This window comes from Mytilinidion resinicola, assembly GCF_010093595.1.
Source record: "Mytilinidion resinicola strain CBS 304.34 unplaced genomic scaffold BDZ99scaffold_16, whole genome shotgun sequence".
In the NCBI taxonomy this organism is placed as follows: domain Eukaryota; kingdom Fungi; phylum Ascomycota; class Dothideomycetes; order Mytilinidiales; family Mytilinidiaceae; genus Mytilinidion; species Mytilinidion resinicola.
This window is the reverse complement of record NW_022985452.1, coordinates 494119-514488: the sequence shown is the minus strand read 5'-3', so window position 1 is coordinate 514488 and position 20370 is coordinate 494119. Positions and strand designations below refer to the sequence as shown.

The following is a 20370-nucleotide window of genomic DNA, read 5'->3' as shown; positions in this document are numbered from 1 at the left end:
GCGGGAGGATCGTGAGAGCGGGAGGATCGTGAGAGCGGGAGGATCGTGTGTACGAGAGAATCGTGCGAAAGAATGGATTGTGCGAACGGGAGGATCGTGAGAGCGGGAGGACAATAACCTGATTGACGTTGTTGGTACCCGAGCGGTGGCGTGGGTCGGGGAGGAAGTTGGTTGGGGTGGGCGGACGGTTGGGAAGGCTTGTAGCGTTGGTACGGGGGACCATTAAAGTGATTAGTATCGTTATCTCGCAATTACATAACCTCCTTGATGAATACCGCCGCACTAATTACTGGAATACCATTTCCAAGGCAGGATGGAGTCTGTACGAAACTCATAACAGAAACTATTTTTCAACATCAACCCAGGGCGGATCGAATGATTGCAAGTATGAAGATGCGCTGTCGTTTGTAAGCAGGAGCTGCTGTAGGGGTAATAGGGGAGCCGGTCTTGACTCTTTTCACCTCGAAATCTCCTCAACAAAGCGTACGTTACAGGTCCTCGGAGTGGTCTCGTGAGACAAACGCTGTCCAAGAGGCAGAGCGTTCCTAAAGGTACAGGCAATCGATGCTTTGAGCGACTTACTCTCCTGACTTTCACGTCCTTCTAGTGTTGGTAAAGGCTTTGACTTGGGCGCTCGTGGTGAGGTCCAGAGCATAGATTAGCCAGGATGAGGACGTGAAGGTGCGCATAATCTCAAGAGTGTACAAGAACGAGACTAAGGACAATCATTAAATGAGTCGCATTTATTTTGCCCAATGCTCCTTAGATTCGCACTTGAAGGAAAGATTATAGCGGCGGAACCTAAGCATCAACTCTGCCAGATTACGCCGTCGTATCCCATGCTGCAGAGAGCCCTTCTCTGATCCAACCTTCAGGCTCAGTTCCGTCTGGACCAGAACCTGGATGAGCAGTGCATTATTTACAAAGCGTCCACTGCGCATGTCCACGAGACCATTGAGCGAAGGGAGTCGCGGAATGCTTCGATGGTGGGGAAATGGGGATTGAAGTAGAGCTGCGCGCTGAGTCGCATTAGTACCCATATAAATTGAAGGGACACACGGGATTACCTAGGGAGAGATGATTCCATCGTCTCGCGCAAGTGAGAGCAAAGCAATATATTGCTTTTAAACTCGGCGCTGGGGATTGGGGCAGGGCTGTAGTACGCTTGGAGCTTCAAAGCTGGAGGTCGTGAAGCTCGCAGTTGGTTACGTAACTACCTGCGCTAAGCTGAATGGACACTAGATCATAGGTCCAATTTTGAACCCTTGGCAAGGCAACAAGATTGGCATATTCTTTTCCTCAGCCCACTATCAACCGATCGGAGTACGTCAATATCGATTGAACCCGACAAGACGGCGGACCACCTGCTTTGTGTAGGCACTTGGGCCGAGTCTATTCTTATCATCGAGGCCACGTCTACACAGAGATTCCAGAGGAATAACCGAGTCACCTGACTTTTTCGGAATGGATTATCATATTTCCATAAGGCGGGGTTTCCTTGCCGCGATTCGAAGAGCAACGTTGCTACAACAGCTAGCAACTGCGGGAATGGAGGAAACACTACGAACACTACGAACTTAGCAACGACGTCATGCTATTAGCGATAGAGCGTACACAGAACTTCTGTCCGTTTTATGGCCAACGAATAATGGCGAAACCTTCACGGAGAACTTTGTATCCGATCCGTGGAACAGCCTACAGAACCCCCAGATCGACCTATTCAATTGGCCTTTTCAGGTCAACAACCATATTGAAGGTCTTTCTACGGCGTCGAACTCGGGTAACACAGTCAATAACGCCGTCCTGGATCAGGGCTTCGACGTCTTTGGGAACGGTCCTCTCTTCCAGAACACGATACTCTTTGATGGAAGTGCGAACCCCAGCCCGAGTAATGCTGCGCCCCATCTGATACCTGCGCCTATACAAACAGCTTATGTCACTCCCCCTTTAACCCAAAGGGAACCGAAGGCCTGCATCCGCTGCTGGAAATTGAAAAAAGCGGTATAAGCTTTTATGCATCGATCAACCCGCTGATACTAACAGCTCCAGTGCAAATATAGCGAAAATAGAATATGCCAGTCCTGCGCGAGGTCCAACATTCCATTTCAGGTTTGCATTCGTGTTCGATATGCTAACCAGCCGGTTTTTGCTAAATGTAAGTCATCTTTCCCACGGTTATCTTTTAAGCTAAGTTAATAAGGGAAAAACACCGAATATGAGCAGAAGCTTGCTTGGGAGCAGCTCACGTTTACATCCACCCCAAGGCCTGTTCTTCTTCGGCATGATTAGCAGGGACCCGTTCTTTAAGCAACGTGCTGTGAATTTAAAGCCAACTCCCCTGATTAAACCCGTCTGTACTATAAAAAAGATCGGAGTTAGGAGCACATGCAGTCTACTCCCTTTGCTTTACGGACGCCAGGTTCTTTGGACATATATATTAACGAACATACACGCTTCTATCTGCAATAAGTGGGAAATAGTAATTTATAGGTTAATTAGATCTTCACAGAAGTAAAGAAGTATTTGGAGGTGATTATTATTTCTTACGGTGTCTTTAAAACGCTAACATTTTCTAGGATGGTTTAATATGGGATATGTTAAGATTATAGGCTGCGCATTGTCTGCTTATAAAGGGCTAGGAGGTAAGTAAGGTTAAGATGCTTGGAATGTCCAGAGTTCTAGACCATCGCTCGTCACTCTTTAACACGGTTCCTGCTCCTCTAGCACTGCAATACCAGCTAGACCGGAAGCTGGAACGATTTATTGCTAACCTAGAGGTGTTATATCTAAGAAACCTTTAAAAGGCTATGCAAAAAACCTAAAAGACAGCTTGGATTATAGTATTTACAGTAGTTCTTATCTTGTTATATATAAAAGAAAGGGATATTTGGAGATTGCAGTATTGGGTTCTACACCTAAATAAAGTAAGTCTGCGCGCTAGTCCATTCTTATTCCACAACTTACAGAATTCAGCGCTATAAATGGCGACACCCCGATAAGGCGGCTACCCTTATTAGTAACAGCGTGTATATTAGCAATATTCTTCTATCTTATCTATATTTCTCTAGAGAAGTTCCCCGGGAGTTTAAAGGCACTAAAGAGAGCTTAGAATTACTTTAGTTTAAACCGGCTTATACTTAATATAATTAGATGAACAAAAAAAGTGTGGATTTTTCTCTATGCTCTCTAGCGTTCGACCTAAACAACGAGAAATTCGAAAGGTAAGCGAAAGAGCAAGACTTCGGCTGCTAAAAAGCAGCTATATTATACTTATTTTGGCATCTGGAGATTATCTTAAATAATTGTGCGGATAGAGTTATAAACATTTTTAATTAAGCCGCGACAGTTAATCTATAAGTAATTAGTAATATTCCACTGCCGAGAGTGCCTACTTACAGGAGATACTGGTCTATATAATTGCAAGTATTGTAGGATCGGCGCGTTGTTTTCCTTAAAGGTCGCAAGTCTCCGTATAATAGATTTAGGATTGTTATCTATTCTATCTAATAAGTCGGATCGGTGTCTAAGACGTTCTTTTATATCTATTTCCAAGCAGTCCAAGGAGAGTATAAAGAAACAATTGCAGATCTAAGCTATAAGTTAGTCGAAGTTTAATAGAAGAGTAATTAAGCGAGTACCTTTAGCTTAAAGTCCGCCGCCTGCTCTATATTTCTTGGAAATCCGTCTAACAGAAATCTGCTTTTTCCTTCCATTTGCGCTTTGTCCATTTCCTTTTTCAAGAGCTGCGTGGTTAGTTAAGCTGGGAGCAAAACTAATTTCTGTATACTTTCCGGGATAAAGTCCCGAAAAGGAGACGTCGAGCTCCTTGCTTCCTCTCGCAACAAATCACCCACTGATATGTAATAGAAATTGAACTCCTTGGCAAGTAGGGCGCACTGTGTTCCCTTCCCGACGCCAGGCCCTCCTAAGGATGCATTAGCTAGATTAGGGAAATGATTGATGGGATGTACCGATAACAAACACGACATTAATATCTGCTTGTTATCTTGCTTTCAACTCTTCATACTTCTGTAAGCAGGTGTTACGCAGAGGAATAAGTTCCGTTAGAGTAATCTTCTCCTTCAACTGCATGAAATTATCCATGTTGTGACCAGTCCGTTCCATGTATACTACAGCTTGTTGCATACATTCCAGCTTGTCGACTTGCTTCACCAGTAAGGCAGCTCGGGTCTTCCCTTCATTGTATTCATACCACAGCTTCAATATCATGTCGGCGAAGTCTGAATTCGTACCACGGATAGACTCAGGTTAAATTGATGTGAACTCTGATTTCTATAGACGTCTAGCTAGTTGTATATATACTAGGGGAAGGAAGGGGGCCACCCCCAGGGTGGCGCGCTAGTAAGTTCAGATGAGCCCTGCACAGCTGAGGCTTCAGCTCGGTTCTCCACAGCTGAGATTTCAGCTGGGTTCTCTACAGCTGATGTTCGGAGAGTAGCTTTCTGGCATATAAGTTGTTGATCCTAGGTTGTAGTGCTGCAACCTGAGTGATGGTGCACGCGAGGAACTTAAGGGCCATTTCTTCTCGAGTGTATTTCTCCTCTTTTAAATATCAGATAGAATCCGTTAAGGGGACAAGGGTTACATACCTGCACTGATTCCATCGGAAGGAGCGATATCCCCAACTAATGCTTCTCCCATGTCGTGAACCAACGCCATATATTCCGCTTTCGTCCGCGTCTCTTCATCGAACTATTAAATGTTAGTAGGAAAAGTTAGCGGCATGCCGTAACTAACTCCAGGAACTGCTCGGCACATAAGTGCCATGTGGTACATGTGGTCGCAGACACTCTCAGGGTTTGGAACGCCGCGGATGACCCAGCCACGGCGCTCCGTATTTTTTAGGAGCTCCACTAGCTCGAGAAACAGATAGAGATCCGCCATGTCGGAATTGCGAGAATAAGATGAGGAGTGATTTAGTAGATAGTAGCGATAGCGTGGCACGGAGATCAAAATTCTCACGATAGAAATTGCGGGGATGGGTGGCTCGGCAAGTTTTCGAGCCCGTCACGTGCCCGCCAATCAATTCTGGTCACGTGATAAACAATTCGGAGGACAATAGATATCGATTCTATGTAGGAATCTGGCTAGGCTATATACACGTAGGTGAGGCCCATGCGGCCTCCAATTGAACTAGATCTATAGTAGGAACGCCTCCTCCCCTTCCAAACCCTATTTGCCTTCAAATCGCCCTGCCTACACGTTGTCGGGCATCTTATCTTCGGCACAGTCATACTGCTGCCATCGGCATCACAAGCTGAGGCTTCCTCGGGCATGTGAGGCCGTGAGATAGGCATTCGGAGGGCGGCGACGAGGCGGTGATGCATCGAGAGGAGGTCGTGATAGCTGAGGGAGGTTTCCATTAGCTGACAAGGACTTCGCGAGCGTGCGAGCACGTTTCCAAGAAGGAATCGGAAGAGGAGGGAAAGAGAAGGGTCGTGATAGGAGGTCACAAGGTTACACGAGCGTTGTCCTGCTCGTGCCGATAAGCAATTGACGTCGCCATAGCCAATAGGCATTGCGACAGTGATCTGATGAGGCTCTCCTTGTGATCTGGCAGCGAACCTGTGATCCGACGTGTCGTCGAGACTGCGTGGTGATCCGGGGCTGGCGTGGTGATCCAGCAAAGTAATCCGGAGCAATTCGTTGGCAAGTTGGGGTATATAGAGGCCCTGCCCTACGCCTATACACTCTCTCTTCTACACTCAACTTTCATCAAGTAAGTCTCAGTCTCTTCGACACTTCATCGAGCTGCTTCTTCCTTCCATTTGTCTTGCTTTCCACTCTGCTAGCTCTGATTACTACCATCCCTTCTGATAATAATCCTGGAGATCGCCTTCGATTTCATTTCTCGTCCTCGGTACCGCTAGTTCTGCAGTCTGGAGTCGCTTCTTCACAACGTTGATTGTAGCTTTTTTCTCTTCCCGCTCCCGGAGCAGATTCCAACGCAGCGTCTCGGGTAACTCCGTCTCTAACATGTTACGGCGAGTAGTGTGTGGAGATGTTGCACGCGAGTGTACAGTTGAGGTAGCCATCGGTCGGAAAACATGAGGTCGCACGAGGCTGCTATCTTCCTGGGGGAAGTGGCTAGTGAACGGGCCATTTGGTGGTTTAGGAGTTGACTGTAAGGACGGGTTCTGCATTAGTTGCGCGCCGTGGTCGTGAAATAGTTTGGTAAGTAGAGAAGGGCGTGTGAACATTGGCGACGTGTTGCACCTTTCCAACGTCATTACGCCAGGTGGCACATTGCTGCCTTCATCTTCCCACTCATCCTCAATTGCACTTCCCATCGGAATCCTCTTTACATTGGCTCCAAATGACCTCGTTGTTGAACCGTAACGTATTATCTTAGAATGTTTATTAGCATTATACGTATACAACCTTGTTATTTTCACATACTACCTGCGACGGTTGGGTCCGTCTTTCTCGAGTGGCGGATTCGACTTTACCTCGCTATGACCCAAGAGTTGATTCCCTAGAATGCCATGAGGTGGATGCGAATACGCGCGATCCATGATTGGGTTTGAGGACGCAAATGTCGAACTGCAGGAAGGCAAAAGGCGAGGGCCGATAATAGTAAGTCAACGAGCTGAAGGAGCCCGCATATGCTTGATATAACGCAGGGCTCCCAAACAAGCTGAGATTCCAATTGAAATCAGTATCAAAACGAAGCATGAGTTCACGTAACCGATTGAGCCATTTTGGCGGGGAAGAATCCATGGCCTGATTGGCGGCCTGCCTGAGACGATAAGACTCTATCCCTCTTTCGCAAACGAGTGGTGGTTCGCAAAAAGGGAACAGCACAAAATTACTGCTTGAAGAGAATCGTGGAGGTGCATAGGTGATTTACAAGGATCGTTAGCTTGACTGCAAGCCATGCCAAGGCTTGCCGACGCCTGCAGACTGTCGGCCAGCTAGGCATGCAGACTGTCGGCAAGCTAGGCATGCAGACTGTCGGCAAGCTAGGCATGCAGACTGTCGGCAAGCTAGGCATGCAGACTGTCGGCGAGCTAGGCATGCAGACTGTCGGCGAGCTAGGCATGCAGACTGTCGGCGAGCTAGGCATGCAGACTGTCGGCGAGCTAGGCATGCAGACTGTCGGCGAGCTAGGCATGCATACTGTCGGCGAGCTAGGCATGCAGACTGTCGGCGAGCTAGGCATGCATACTGTCGGCGAGCTCGTCGACGGACGGTCAGCCATCCATATACCTGTGGGAGTATGAAGGCCGGAAGAGGGGCCTCTGCTCAAGAAGATGACAGATGCGGGCGTAAAGAATGTGGCAGAGTACCACCATCACGAAATCGTTCACGATGAAGGCGCTGGTGTTGATGTCCGCAACAATTTGCGTAAAGGGCTAGGAGGCGGGAGGTATTCACTGCTACGAGGGCACTCTAATTCACTCGCAGACCTCTCCGAAGCTCCGACGGCGGAGAGGGTCATGAGCACATCGCATGCATATGCATAAAGGCGCGGTTCATGGTCATTACAGGCGTGCACTGGCACGGAGAAGACCGACTTGGTGACATATAGAGCTAGTTACGCCCGGCAAGGCTGAGGATGCGCGTTTGCCTTCAGTCACAGCGACTCCGATCGCCCATCCCAAACCTCCGGTTCGCATCTTTCCCACAACCTCTCTATCATGGCGGGGAAAATGACTTTGTACAAGCTCGTGGCGCTCGGGGACGGTGGCGTCGGGAAGACAGCTTTGACCATCCAGGTGGGTCCCCTCCACGCCTGCCAAATGCCAACCGCTGACTGTATTTCCAGCTATGCCTAAACCACTTCGTCGAAACATACGACCTAACCATCGAGGACTTGTACCGCAAGTAAGTGCAGATTGATTCCCAGTTATGCATGCTGGAAGTGCTTGACACCGCAGGCCAAGAAGAATACATTGCGCTGAGAGACCAGTGGATACGGGACGGCGAGGGCTTTGTGCTGGTCTATAGCATCTCGTCTCGGTCGTCCTTTGCACGAATCCAAAATTTCCACCACCAAATTCAGCGGGTTAAGGAGTTATCGATATCTGGATCACCAACATACCCCGGCTCGCCGCTGAGCGCATCCTCAAATGGCTCTGCTTTCGGCTCCGCACCAGTCATGCTAGTGGGTAACAAGTGCGACAGGGTGACAGAACGCGAAGTCTCGACGCAGGAAGGCAGCGCACTCGCTCGCGAGCTGGTATGCGACTTTGTAGAGGCTTCCGCCAAGAAGTGCGTGAATGTTGAGAAGGTATTCTACGATGTCGTCCGGCAGCTGAGGCGACAACGCCCACAGCCTTTTGGCTAGGGCCATAAGTTGTGGCAGGCAGACAAATGGGACAGGGACACTCGAAGAGATGGTAATTGTGGCGCAGGCAGATACCCTCAAAACCAACGCGGTTCACGGGGAAAGGGGAGTGAGAAGAACATAAAGTGTGTAATCCTGTAAATTATGTATACACGTTTGCCTTTATAGGCAACAGTCCAAGAATGACGGAGAGATGCAAGCGACCATACTCTTGCGATGGGCTTTAACGGCGCTCGAGCTACGATTAATGGAGTCTAGTGGCCTCCAATTGAGCGTGGCATATGTTAGCAATCAAGGCTGCCCTTCCGTAGCCCCTCTTCCCGTATTTGCCATTATGCTAGAACGCAACGCCTGAGAATGTGGGTCTGCTAGCGATAAAGTTGAACGGGAGGGACTGATAGGCCATGGCCATCTGAACAACAACGATGTGGTCCCCGTGGTATGCCCTGCTGCAAGCTGTTATTCAGATAGCCATCTGAACCAAGATACGACAATAAGGCGCGATGTGGCTTCGAGTCTTGCTTCCGGGTGGCATTCTGCCCCACGGGCATCTTGAAGGCAGTGGCGTTCTAGCGTGCAGCTATGGAGCGGAATAGAGTTTGCCATGATGTACCCGGATTAGATCTCCGCAGCCCTCGTATAAGCAGGGAACGGCCCCCGGTCCCAAAGTGTAAGGTGGCGTAGACCCCTTCCTGCCGACCTATATACAAGCCCTCATCACACTCCTGCAGATTCGCGACCCGCTCCAAAATCCCTTGCATTATTAACCTTTGTTTATCTGCCGAAGAGTTCCTACATCCTATCACCAGCTAAGCGGCCGCTGGGCCATGTAATTAAGCCCCGTCATAGCAAGCTTTCTTCACTTACCCATTTCCACCATCCTTATTTCCTTGTAGCAGCACTCCAGTCCTTCCCTAGCCGACTCTATCGTCTTCTCACCCTTCTGCTTCCTTGATCCGACCTCATGGCGACACCCCTGGCGCCAAAGCAAGACTCATTAGGGAGTTCGAAGACAACCCAGCTAGTCTCTCCGATATCTGGGACCTACGCGCTTCGAACACCAAGAGGAAAGATAACCTCGATAGCGTGTGAAAGCTGTAGGAAACGGAAATCAAAGGTACGAATTGTATGAAAGTGCTGCTGCCAGGCTGAATAATGCTAACATCTGCTCGCAGTGCGACGGAGTGCGACCAAGATGTAACACTTGTCAAGCGAAGAACCTCCGGTGTTTGTACGATATGGCGGACGGAAAGACAATAACACAGCTTTGAGAGCATGTTAAAAGACTAGAGAGAGACCTCCACGACGTTAAGTCCCTACTCACTCCACTAGCCATGGCGTCGAACAGAGCAGCAGCGCTCCAGTTTGCATAAGAAGTATTAAGGAATGGATTTGCGCGCCACTCTGCCAAAGCAATGTCCAAGATTTTTATGGTTGGTTTCTCTGCATGCAAGAATAGAGAACACGACTAATCACAGGACTCGTCTCAAAATCAGCAAAGTGATGGAGGAAGCTCAGACAACGATTTATAAATGGAAACATCTCAATACCTAGTTGCATCGTTATACGACAGCTCGTCCCGGGAGCAAAGGTACAAGGAATCTAGTGGAAAGGGGTCGCGCTTCATGGTACTAACCAAGGGAACAGTCGAGATTCAAGCCAGAACGGCTCCCACTATTTTTTGCACGGCGACATCGAGCCATCAATACTGCCCGTCTCTTACATGCCCAAACAGGTGCCTCTGGCGAATGAGTGGGATCAGCTACAAATCTTTGGCCGGGAAGAGGTAGACGGCGACTCCATACAGGGGTTTACAGACGCCAATGGACAGACGGTCCCAACCTGGTCGTCGCGTACATCCTTATAGATCTTATTCCTTGGTAAGCTTTCCGGTCAAGCCACAAGCTGGATCATTCTGACTCGCGTAGGCCAGGACTCCGACAGTATCTCTATGACCATCCCACCGAGTTCAGGCCGGGGGCCTTCATCGGGCACATCTGTATCAATTGGCCTTTCCCCAATGAAGCTTGCCATTACTGGGACACGGAGGCTGGATGCGCAAGGTTGACGCCGGTTTTCCAAAACCAGATTGCCGACTTAAATAGCTGGTCGATGGATCCGAAGGTGCTGCGAGTAATGCCATCACTTGTCAGAATAGTGCCTTTCCACTTAGGATGATGATAACGCGGTTGATAATACGGGTTCAGGGTTTCTTTTGGCTAGGATTTTGAAGTGTCGAGCAGGGCATAGTCCGAGGTTCTGGAAGGGGGAATAGAGCTCTGACTTGCCAAGCCTGCCTCTGCCAGTACATCACGACCCGCGGCACCACACGTACGTCGCCTTCTCGTATGCTCCACCGTACCGTTATTTGATTCTGTCATCGTAAGGTCTACCGCCCCAAGCCGTGCAGAATGACGCCCTCATCCACATCCGTCCCGCCCGCATCCTCTCTCTCGACGCCCGCATGTAGTAAGGAAAGTAATAGTCTCTTCTCTATCAGCAAAATCTCAATCCGATTCCCTGAACTGTACGTGGCGGCGGAGGTGCTTAATCTCCATCTAACAAAGGCATGACAAGTTGCATCGGAAGCGAAGGAACGTATCCGAGCTGCAAGTATCATGTAGCAGGGTACAAGGGAATGCAATATGGCGCTGTGCTTGTTATTTCCTTGCAGAGTTCTGCCAAGACATTGGAAGAAGTCTTCCAACCAATTTGGATTAGCCTGCTTACCGGGTGCTGGAGCGGCGTCGCGGCCTATCGCTGAACAATAGCCCTCATCTTCCTCCATGCGCGTGTATTACTACCCGGTTGCTCGGTCCGAGATGACACCGCTGAACGTGCTGGATGTAGTAGAGGACCTCAACCGCTCGTATCGATATGCGGCGGGGGATGGCGCGTTCACGAAAGAGCTTGGACGACACTTGTGGGTGTGCACCTTGTTTGTGCACATCTGGCCGAGCAGTCAGATTTGCGGGCGGCCAACCCGAACTAAGACATTTGCAAAAAGGTATAGCGGCGTGGTGGCGTGCACAAAACAAATAATTGAAGAGAATCGTGGAGGTGCATTTACAAGGGTCTTTAAAGGCATGCCAAGGCCTGCCGAGCTAGCCAGGGCATGCAGACGCCAATTAGGCAATGTATTCTCCCCTGTCAACCAGTCGGTCTGTGTGAACATGCTTTGTTTTGATATTGGTTCTAGCTAGATCAGCAAGCAGGGAGCTAGTTATATATCAAGCGAATGCGGGCCCTTTCAACTTGTTGCCTTACAGCAGTCCTCACCTACTGCCTTCTTGCAGGCCGACATTTGCATCCTTTAAACCCAAACATGGATTGCGCGTACTCGCGTCCACTATCTTATAACCCTCTAGGGAATGGAAGCACTCCCGCTCCGTCCCTAGTACAAGATGGGCCCCAGATATCCTTGCAGGTGATACGTGAAAACAACAAGGCTGTATCAGTATAACGCTAATAGACACCCCTAGGATGATATGCTCAACAACAAGGGGGGCAATTCGGAGCAGTGAAGTGGATTCGAGCGCAATTGAGGACGATGACGATCAGTGGGAAGATGATAGAGCGGTCCATCCGGCGAGATGAAGTTCGAAAGGGCCAGCACATCGCCAAATTTCACACGCCCTTCTCTACTTACCAAACTATTACACCACGATAATGCGCAATCGAATACTACTGAAACACCGAACGGCCTATCTACTAGCAACTCCCCCCAAGAAGATAGCGGCCTTGAGATGCGGCTTGAGGGATATAAACCGATGGATATACCTCCGCAAGCATCGTCTCCGCGTACCGCCCGCCGTGGCATGTTGCAGACGGAGCTTACTGAGTCCCTGAAAATGGGCCTGCTCGTCGAGCGGAAGGCGACGTGGTCCGTCCGAGCGAGGCTCCAGACTCCGGAAACAAAGCTTCAGGCTATGACGGAGAATGCAATTGAAGGCGCGAACTTATACAATCTCCCGGGGTATCATCAAAAGGGATGGTAGTGCTTGGAGACGCGAGAGTGGCAAGCTATTACGGGATTAAAGTATGCATATATGCTTTTTTAAAGATAAAAGGATGTGCTTCATTTCAACTTGAAAAATTGAGTAACTCACCATGAGGGGATATTATGCCGAAGCAACCTCGACCTAGACAATCACCGCATCACATCACTCCTTTATAGCCTCTACCTTCCTCTTTCATCATATTCCCCATCCCACTGCGCTGCGACGTACTCTCCGGACTCCTCGTCCCCTGGATTCTTGGCCCACCCTTCACATCTGCAGGCCCAGACCTCTCAATCTCCCTCCTCTTTCTAAGATACGGTTCGACAAAGCCAACGCTCTCTCGATCCCTCTTCTGCCTCGCCTCTAGTACCGGCGCCGTCCTAGCGCTACTACATGCTACATCACTTTTGGACACTGTGGCAGCCGTCCATACGCTACTGTACTAGCGCATCCTTAGCGCTATTCCTCAGCTTGCATGCGTCACCTTTCAGCTCAACAGGGTTCCTTCGCTTAGCTGGCTTGGCGCCTCTACGCCTATATATACCCATCCTCCTACATAGCAATACACAAGAGTTCTCATCACTTTTCACCAGCTGCCACACTGGCTGCAGGGTTGGTAGTTGCGGACCTAGTTGTGGTGGCAGGCTGGATCGTGATCTTGAGCCGTTAGAGCGACTGAAAGAGCTGTTACGGCGTGAGCGGGGCGCGGGCCCGGTATCGGAGTGCTGGTGATGAGGCGGATGCGGTTGCGGCTGATGATGTTGCCAGGGTGCTGGGCTTTGTGTTTGCGGCGTTGCGGGACGGCCGCTAGGAGGTGAAGGTATACCAGTAGCAGAAGGATGGAGCGGGAAGACGGCGGCGTTGGCGCGCTCATTTCTTGCTCGCCCAGCTGCCAGTGCATGCTCTCAGCAGACTTCTAAGGGACTTGCATCTCTAAAGCAACCTTTTGCCACATTTGGTCCTTGAATCTGTTCAGTATGTTAGCTAGGGTTCATATACTTGGAGGCGGAAATGTGCCTATGAACTCATTTAGCTAATGCCAGCTATATCTGCTACGAACTGAGAATTCGCGATCCAGGCACGGGCTTAAAGCGTATGAAGTCGGAACAAAGCGCATCGTTGAATTATGTATTAGCCCACGTCCGATATTAGAAGAGTGACTTGCTCCATCGATTTATAGGGGCACATTAACCGTTCCGTTTGGTTCGTAGCCAGCTGAAGCAGTTCTTGGTGTGAAGCAACGCCGGTCAGTGCTCTTCCACGCATTCACCTCTCAAATATATTCAGCATTGTTATCATGATTAGAGGGTCGCTGCAAATGGTCGGCAGCAAGAACGCGGAGGATAAAGAGTATATATAATACTAGAGCACATATTACTATCTAAATAAGCTCTTGAAGCGGGTAAGAGTAGAAGAAATCTATATACGACACGAAACCTCAAGAAACGCTCGGCCGCTGGGGACTTTGTACTCCCGCATGAGTTGTTAAACGTCGAACGAGCTCTACTATGTATGCAAACTTAGTCCCCTGGCGCTTGCAGTTGTAAGGGGTTCCAAAAGCTATATTGAATGATTCCACGACATCGAAGGCGCAATCGGGTTCTTCCGCGCAGCTGAATAAGGTTTTACGATCTTCACAGTCCTCTAATTGGACGCCTTGCTGCAACTGATAGAAGAGAGCTTTAACACGATTGTGGGCAGAAATGTCCTCTCGGCGCGGTGAAGAAGTTGAAACTCGTGCCACTTGAGTTCTTTGAAACGGTACGTTGATGTAGAATCGAGGAGCGTTTCCGTGAAGTACTTATGCATCAAGACTTTGACCGATATAATATTTCCGATTTGAAAGATTCTAGAAACCAGCAGCTGCGAAAATGGTTAGATGAGGAAAGGCATACTGACGGAAGGGCATACCTGGGGGAATAATATAAGCGTCGAGGCGGTCCGAGCTTTGGGCACCGTCCTGTTCCGTCTTGCAGATAGGTGCAGGAGAAGGGGGAGGTGTGGGAGGAGGCAGGTGATTTATCCTGAAAACGGAGCGGGAGGGCGGTGAGAACAGGGGTGAAGGTAAGGCAAACAAGGCAACCAAGTGACATGGGCATCATCAAAGCAGGGCGTAAAGATGCGGCAGTGAAGGCTAAATATATATAATCCCCCTATGGCTCATTTAGATCCTCCCGCTGTGGCTCTAAGGGAACTAAGCTGTAGATCAGCTATGGCTTACGGCAGACGGCGACGATAAGCATAATAATGCTCTGGGTTGTGAACGGGAGTGCGGGTGGCGTTCCGGGGTTGCTGCTATCCCGAAAATGGAGGGACCTCGAGGTCCCTCTATTTTCGGGATAGCGGCATAGCAACCCCTCAACCGGCATATTTTCTTGGCAATGTGTCGGCCTTGTGGTTCATCACTTTCAGAGATGGGCGAACGAATTAGGGGCTTTGAGGGAACCCAAGCCCAATATTCAAATTACTTGGAGCAAACCGTCCGCCAGTTACAAGAGCAAGTCATTCGATTACAGAGCGAAGTGCATCATTTGCAACAGCAATTAGGACATCAGTGCTCGACGACGCAGCTATCAACGACGCAGTCATCAACCACAACACAATCGTAGGGGACGCAGATTAGGGATTGCCCCTTTATTGACAAATTGAAAGGTGAGAGCGGCCTTTGTTATCGACTTCGACTTGGGGTGCTCGATCGGGGCTGCTTGCTGACGGTGTTGGTGGCGCTTTACCTATGGAGGGCGACGAGCTGGATGGCGACGGGAGCAGGGATTTCGAGGCTTATCATGCATCCTCGATCCCTGGTGTGTCCTCGACAAGCGCAATGACTATGCGCGCTTGGTTGCGCGGTTTTGGTGCGATACGTCAATTTTGGTGGGGCTTCGAGTAGTCGTGCTGCATGCGGAAGCCAGAGCTGCATTGTGTGGTCTTGAAATTTAGGTGCAGGGCTCTTGCAGACACAGCCCTCTCCGGCTGCAAGTTTTCCTGCAGCAAGGTCAGTCTCCTATCTCTCCTTACGCAACTGCAGCTGCCTGCATATTCCCCAATTCACATCAGCCTCGCAGCTACGCCTAGTTGCCTGATTGATTCTGGAAACAGCCGCAGAATATGCAGGTATCCATATCTAAAGAGAATAGCCTAGAGGATGGCATGAGCACCAGAAAAGTGTATATATAGTGTGGCTCCACCTCACTTTCACTTTACTTCTTTAACTCCAACCTCTTCAGCTCCTCCCATTGCTCAAGCCCTGGTCCTTCTCCGCTTCCTCTCCAACTTCGAGTTCTACCAAGTAAGAGCTAGTCTCTGCCTTGTCTTCTTGAGGTCACGAACAGGGCTTACTCTTTGCAGATATCTCGTCAAATCCAACAGTCACGCCGTCCCAATATGGACGACCAGGCGGCAAGAGAGATCCTCCAGGCAGTACTCAATGATCCAAACGCTTCTAAGCAGCTGCTATCTTGGGGAACGAATGCCCGAGAGAATAGACCCAACGCAATGGCACGACATGCCAACGCTAAGGACCAAGGGACAGAGGGAGACCAAGGGACAAAGAGTGGCCAAGGTACGGGAGACGGGAAGAGTGGGAACGGGCAAGAGCAGTAGAGCCTCGTTACTACGATTGAAACACTTTCTTCTTATTAAAGGTTGGTAGTACATTGACGTAGGAAGAAAGCAGGAATAACAAGGAATTGAATAACTTGTTTAATAAAATGCTGCTCGCAATTGGCCATCGTACACTTTCTTATCTTGAACCTTCGCTGCTCTAACTTCAGCAGCATCCGCAGCCCAATATGGCGCTACAGTATAATCGAATGATGTACCTGTACCATAAGACTCTTCGAACCTTAGTTAAATATGCTGGAGGAAAATACAATATAACCCTTTGGGGTTATCCAGAGACTGAAAATACCAGAAGTTTCCTATTTTCCAACCGTTTCGCATAATATTACCCGTGGCTTTCGCGTAGTGCAAGTTTCTCGTTCCTCGAAATTTGCCCCACTTCCACCTAACTAGTTAACACAGGTTGAAATTGATGTGAACTCTGCTTTCTATGGGTGTCTAGCTCGTTGTTTATATACTAGGGGAAGGAGGGGGGCCAGCCCCGGGGGGCATAACGTGGTATCTCTTCCTGACGCGTTACTTGATTCATCCTGTTTCCTGATACAGTACTGATACCGTGCTGCAGCACTGCTGTTGCACTACCTGTTACTTCCTCCTGTATCAGCATGCTATCCTGATACGTTACTGCATATGAGTTGCTGACCCTAGGTTGTAGTGCTGCAACCCGAGTAGTTAGGTGGCCGCCATCTCAGTGCACCGGCCACCTCAACGCGTCAGTTGTACATAGATTATTTGACACCGTGATTGCTCCATCAACATCATGGATTTGACCTACAAACAAGAAGAAATGCCCGTGCAGGATGCATTGGCAGCCTTCCACAACAATACATTCCCCTCCCTACGAAAAGCTGCTGCCCATTATGGCGCCAAATACTCACGCGTCACAAATCGTGCCCGAGGCCTTCCACCACGGAATGAACGTATTCCACACAACCTATTGCTGTATCCTTATGAGGAAGAGGGCCTTCTGATCTGGCTAAGACGACGTGATCAATTAGGAACGCGTGCTACTACATCAGAATTGGAGTGGGAGTGCAATTCAATTTTGGCCGGCCGCCATACCGGCACAGGCGACCCCCCCCTCTGCGGCGAGCATTGGACACGCCGCTTCCTCCTGCGGCACCCGGAATTTAACCTGCGCACTGAGAATCCTAAGGACCTTGAAAGGCAGGCAGCGGAGGACCCAAAAGTGCTGTCGCGTTGGTATGAGGACTACAACAATACCGTGGGCCTGTATGGCATACAACCAAGAGACCAGTACAACTATGATGAGACAGGCGTGCGCCTAGGCATAGGCAAGAAGGAGAAGGTTATCACAACGTCCAAGAGCATTCGAATCACCGCTGCAAAGGATACCAACCGCGAATCAGCCACGGTTGGTGAATGTATCTCTGGCGATGGAGAGGTGCTGCCGCCGCTCACCCTTTTGGCAGGCAAAACCATCCAAAAGCGATGGCTCACCAACACCACGGAGGAACTACCAGGCAACTACTTAGTAGGCGTGAGCGACACTGCATACATTAACGATGAGCTGCTTCTCCGGTGGGCAAAGCACTTTGAATTGTTTTCCAGGAAGCGTCAGCTTGGTAAAAATCGGCTTTTGATATTGGATGGCCATACAAGCCATTTCATAACGCAATTTATTGAGTACTGCGACAAGCATTGCATTATCCTTTTTGCTACAATTCCTCATACAACACACATCTGCCAGCCGCTCGATGTCGTGGTGTTTCAACCATATAAGCATTGGTATGGCAAGGAAGTGGCTCGAGCGTATAGAAACGGGTGCATAGATTTCAACAAGATGGAGTTTCTACAAGCAATTCACCGCTTTAGAATGATGACATTCAAGCACGGCACAATTATGAGCGCATGGAGGAAATCAGGCCTTATTCCATTTAATCCAGAGATTGTTATCTCACAAATACGGCTTCCTTCACCTGACCGACCGGCAACACCTGCACCTGCACCAGCAGCATTAGGAGTGCCTACAACGCCGCCTATTTTGACACCAAGCAATGCTAGGATGCTTGCTGAGATGGCCAACTGTCTGGCAGACGAATCTGATGATGAGATGCATGAGATATACTACTACAAGTACATGCGCGGATCTATGGCAATTGCACATGCTAGCGACGCCGCACATCGTGATTTGGAGCGCCAAACAGCTGCTGCTAGGAAGAGAGAAGACAACAAGAAGGACTCTCGGATGTCACTTCAGACCGGGGGGGTGTTGTATGCCCAAGAAGGAAGGGAGGCAGTGAAGAATAGTGAATTGACTAAGCTACGTGATGCTCGTGACAAGCTGGAGAGGCTAGAAAAGAGGGCATCTAACAAGATTAAGAGGCAGCAATTGGCTAAGGATGTAGCCGCTCGGAAGGCTGTACGTGAATACAACAAGGCGCACGGGATTGTAGTGCCTAGGGGGCCTAGGAGGGCTGTAGAATAGTGAATGTATATTATCATGATTCGTTGAGGTGGCCGGTGCACTGAGATGGCGGCCACCTAACTAGTTAGGTGGAAGTGGGGCAAATTTCGAGGAACGAGAAACTTGCACTACGCGAAAGCCACGGGTAGTGCGATACAAGATATTACTATTTTTGGAAGGAAACAGTCTCTCCTCTGCTTTAAAAGAGTTCAAGAACTCTCCATGCACCTTACTGTAGGCCTCAAGGTGCTCGCCTCTTTCTAGTTAATCCACTCCTCGGCTGGTTAACCACCACAGAGGGTGTAGCATTTCAATTGGCAACGAGCACGCCCACTCTAAGTCGATAAGAGATTTGATGTGCCAATCGTCGTCGACAAGTATATTACTCTGGTGGAGGTCTATAAGGGTAAAAACAAAAGGTCTATAGCAAAGATTGCGAGCAATAAAATGGGGATGAATGGCTCGCATAACTGTTAATGCCGCCATCTGCGCTCTACCGTTGTACTCATCGCGGATGGAATTAGGTTGATGTCGTATGCGATTATCGTGGCACCTTAAGAGATCAAGTAAGTATAACTCCGTGGTAGAGTACATGAGGTTTCTGTCGATGCCGGTTGGAATTCCCTCGTTTTCTAAGTATTAGAGTCGAAGTGTCAAAGACCGATTTGTTAGACTCAGAATGCCTCGATTATTAATTGTCAGTGATCCTATACGTGGCAGGGGAAACTGAGTCAAGGAGAGGATAATACAAGACAGATCGCTGAAAAGGTTGGCCCTTCGGACGCGGTTATGACGTAGTTCTTCCCAAGATTCTAAAAGCATCTTCCTATCTTTCTCTTCTATATATTCCATAACAAGATATCCAGTCTCTAGGGGATAGGGACATCTGTGGCCTATGTATCGACATGGGAGGGAGTATCTAAGTAGCAATAATATGGTCTGTTAAAAGCACCACATTAGTCGGGTGTAAAAGGGCATATTTTCAGGCGTGGTGAACTGTATAGATTCAACAAAGAGATTAGCATATTGTCTTAAGGTAGGCCACGAAAACATACACTCTGCCCATTGGAGAAACCAAAACCCCATAAGTATGGTATTGGAACAGAAGGACAGTTCTGCCGGATCCAGATAAAGGCCGCGGCTTCACAACGGAGCTTCTCGTCCGCATTTCCTAGATATTTTGAGTCGCCTGTCTTGTAGGGTAGAGGAAACCGGATAAGCACTCTTTTGCTGGTGTCGTGAGCCCATTTGTCGGCGTAAATTGGTATGCAAACATTGAAGCTGCCCGTCATCCACTCCGAGGGTTCTGCCATTCGACAAATGTTCCCTTTGCTAGAGCCTAGGTGGCACGACACAATAGCTTTAATTTTATCACGATAAGTGAGGAGATAGACAAAGAAACGCAATCGTTGCTCGGGGTATGTTATTCTCAGAAGCGTGTTATCGTCATCCTCGAGTGCTTCCTGTAATGTAATCTTTCCTAGAAGAAGCGCACGCGATTTCGACGTTGCATGCTGAACCTCTGATGCATGTTTCTGCTGTTCCTATATAGCCGTCAAATTAGCAATTTCCAAAGATGCGGGAGTTTCTTGACGGAAGCATACAACACTTTGCGACCTTAGAAGTGGCGACTGGCTCGTGCACGCTACCACCTCGTGCACGGTTTCTTAAAAACCCCAACAACATTGCTAAATTGTAACGCTCTAATAGAATTAGCTAGATTTTTACTATTATATACTACTATACTTAGTATTTAGGAATATAAAAAAATCACTAAAATATATCTATTATATATTAAGTTACTAAAGGTTAAATAAAAAGATTTCTAATATAAAAAAATCACTAAAATATATCTATTATATATTAAGTTACTAAAGGTTAAATAAAAAGATTTCTAATAAAATAACTTAAAACTTTTAGTATATAGTATAAATATACTATATTTATAAGTTATAGAAGCTTTTACCTAAATTTAATAATAAAAGTTTAATATAATTAGTTTTAAAAAA

The 20370-nt window shown here is 48.5% G+C and overlaps 8 protein-coding genes across 8 annotated transcripts; 5 read left to right on the top strand and 3 right to left on the bottom strand.

The window, feature by feature from the left end:
• Nucleotides 1-1077: 1077 nt before the first annotated feature.
• Nucleotides 1078-2007, top strand: BDZ99DRAFT_479603 (uncharacterized protein; the record flags this gene model as incomplete). The annotated part of the gene is made up of 3 exons (XM_033722254.1): nucleotides 1078-1099; nucleotides 1250-1323; nucleotides 1582-2007. The coding sequence occupies 3 exons, from the start codon at nucleotides 1078-1080 to the stop codon at nucleotides 2005-2007; spliced, it is 522 nt and encodes a 173-aa protein (XP_033573303.1).
• Nucleotides 2008-4273: 2266 nt separating this feature from the next.
• On the bottom strand, nucleotides 4274-4977 carry BDZ99DRAFT_465954 (uncharacterized protein). Its single transcript, XM_033720665.1, has 3 exons — nucleotides 4759-4977; nucleotides 4611-4713; nucleotides 4274-4563 (listed from the first exon to the last, which is right to left on the bottom strand). Exons 1-3 carry the CDS (start codon nucleotides 4903-4905, stop codon nucleotides 4436-4438), a joined length of 378 nt encoding a protein of 125 aa, XP_033573302.1. The 5' UTR covers nucleotides 4906-4977; the 3' UTR covers nucleotides 4274-4435.
• An 845-nt stretch (nucleotides 4978-5822) lies between these two features.
• Nucleotides 5823-6536, bottom strand: BDZ99DRAFT_479601 (uncharacterized protein; the record flags this gene model as incomplete). The annotated part of the gene is made up of 2 exons (XM_033722253.1): nucleotides 5823-6368; nucleotides 6471-6536. The coding sequence occupies 2 exons, from the start codon at nucleotides 6534-6536 to the stop codon at nucleotides 5823-5825; spliced, it is 612 nt and encodes a 203-aa protein (XP_033573301.1).
• Nucleotides 6537-6926: 390 nt separating this feature from the next.
• On the top strand, nucleotides 6927-7184 carry BDZ99DRAFT_356607 (uncharacterized protein; the record flags this gene model as incomplete). The annotated part of the gene is made up of 1 exon (XM_033714624.1): nucleotides 6927-7184. A coding segment is annotated over one exon (258 nt), but the record flags the coding sequence as incomplete, so codon positions are not given.
• Nucleotides 7185-7876: 692 nt separating this feature from the next.
• BDZ99DRAFT_523791 (uncharacterized protein) lies at nucleotides 7877-8311 on the top strand (the record flags this gene model as incomplete). Its single annotated transcript, XM_033725837.1, has 1 exon — nucleotides 7877-8311. One exon carries the CDS (start codon nucleotides 7877-7879, stop codon nucleotides 8309-8311), a length of 435 nt encoding a protein of 144 aa, XP_033573299.1.
• A 3279-nt stretch (nucleotides 8312-11590) lies between these two features.
• On the top strand, nucleotides 11591-12416 carry BDZ99DRAFT_93729 (uncharacterized protein). The gene is made up of 2 exons (XM_033729050.1): nucleotides 11591-11738; nucleotides 11794-12416. The coding sequence occupies exon 2, from the start codon at nucleotides 11905-11907 to the stop codon at nucleotides 12307-12309; it is 405 nt and encodes a 134-aa protein (XP_033573298.1). The 5' UTR covers nucleotides 11591-11738; nucleotides 11794-11904; the 3' UTR covers nucleotides 12310-12416.
• A 476-nt stretch (nucleotides 12417-12892) lies between these two features.
• On the bottom strand, nucleotides 12893-13215 carry BDZ99DRAFT_465953 (uncharacterized protein; the record flags this gene model as incomplete). The annotated part of the gene is made up of 1 exon (XM_033720664.1): nucleotides 12893-13215. A coding segment is annotated over one exon (275 nt), but the record flags the coding sequence as incomplete, so codon positions are not given.
• Nucleotides 13216-17971: 4756 nt separating this feature from the next.
• Nucleotides 17972-18382, top strand: BDZ99DRAFT_479598 (uncharacterized protein; the record flags this gene model as incomplete). The annotated part of the gene is made up of 1 exon (XM_033722252.1): nucleotides 17972-18382. One exon carries the CDS (start codon nucleotides 17972-17974, stop codon nucleotides 18380-18382), a length of 411 nt encoding a protein of 136 aa, XP_033573296.1.
• Between the last annotated feature and the right edge of the window lie 1988 nt (nucleotides 18383-20370).

Bases quoted from the DNA above. Each gene is read 5' to 3' on its own strand.
- BDZ99DRAFT_93729 (XM_033729050.1), top strand. From the start codon at position 11,905: ATGAAGTTCGAAAGGGCCAGCACATCGCCAAATTTCACACGCCCTTCT.
- BDZ99DRAFT_465954 (XM_033720665.1), bottom strand. From the start codon at position 4,905: ATGGCGGATCTCTATCTGTTTCTCGAGCTAGTGGAGCTCCTAAAAAAT. The intron at 4,714-4,758 runs GTTAGTTACGGC...AACATTTAATAG, and splicing joins TGTGCCGAGCAGTTCCTGGA to TTCGATGAAGAGACGCGGAC. The intron at 4,564-4,610 runs GTATGTAACCCT...GATATTTAAAAG, and splicing joins TTCCGATGGAATCAGTGCAG to AGGAGAAATACACTCGAGAA.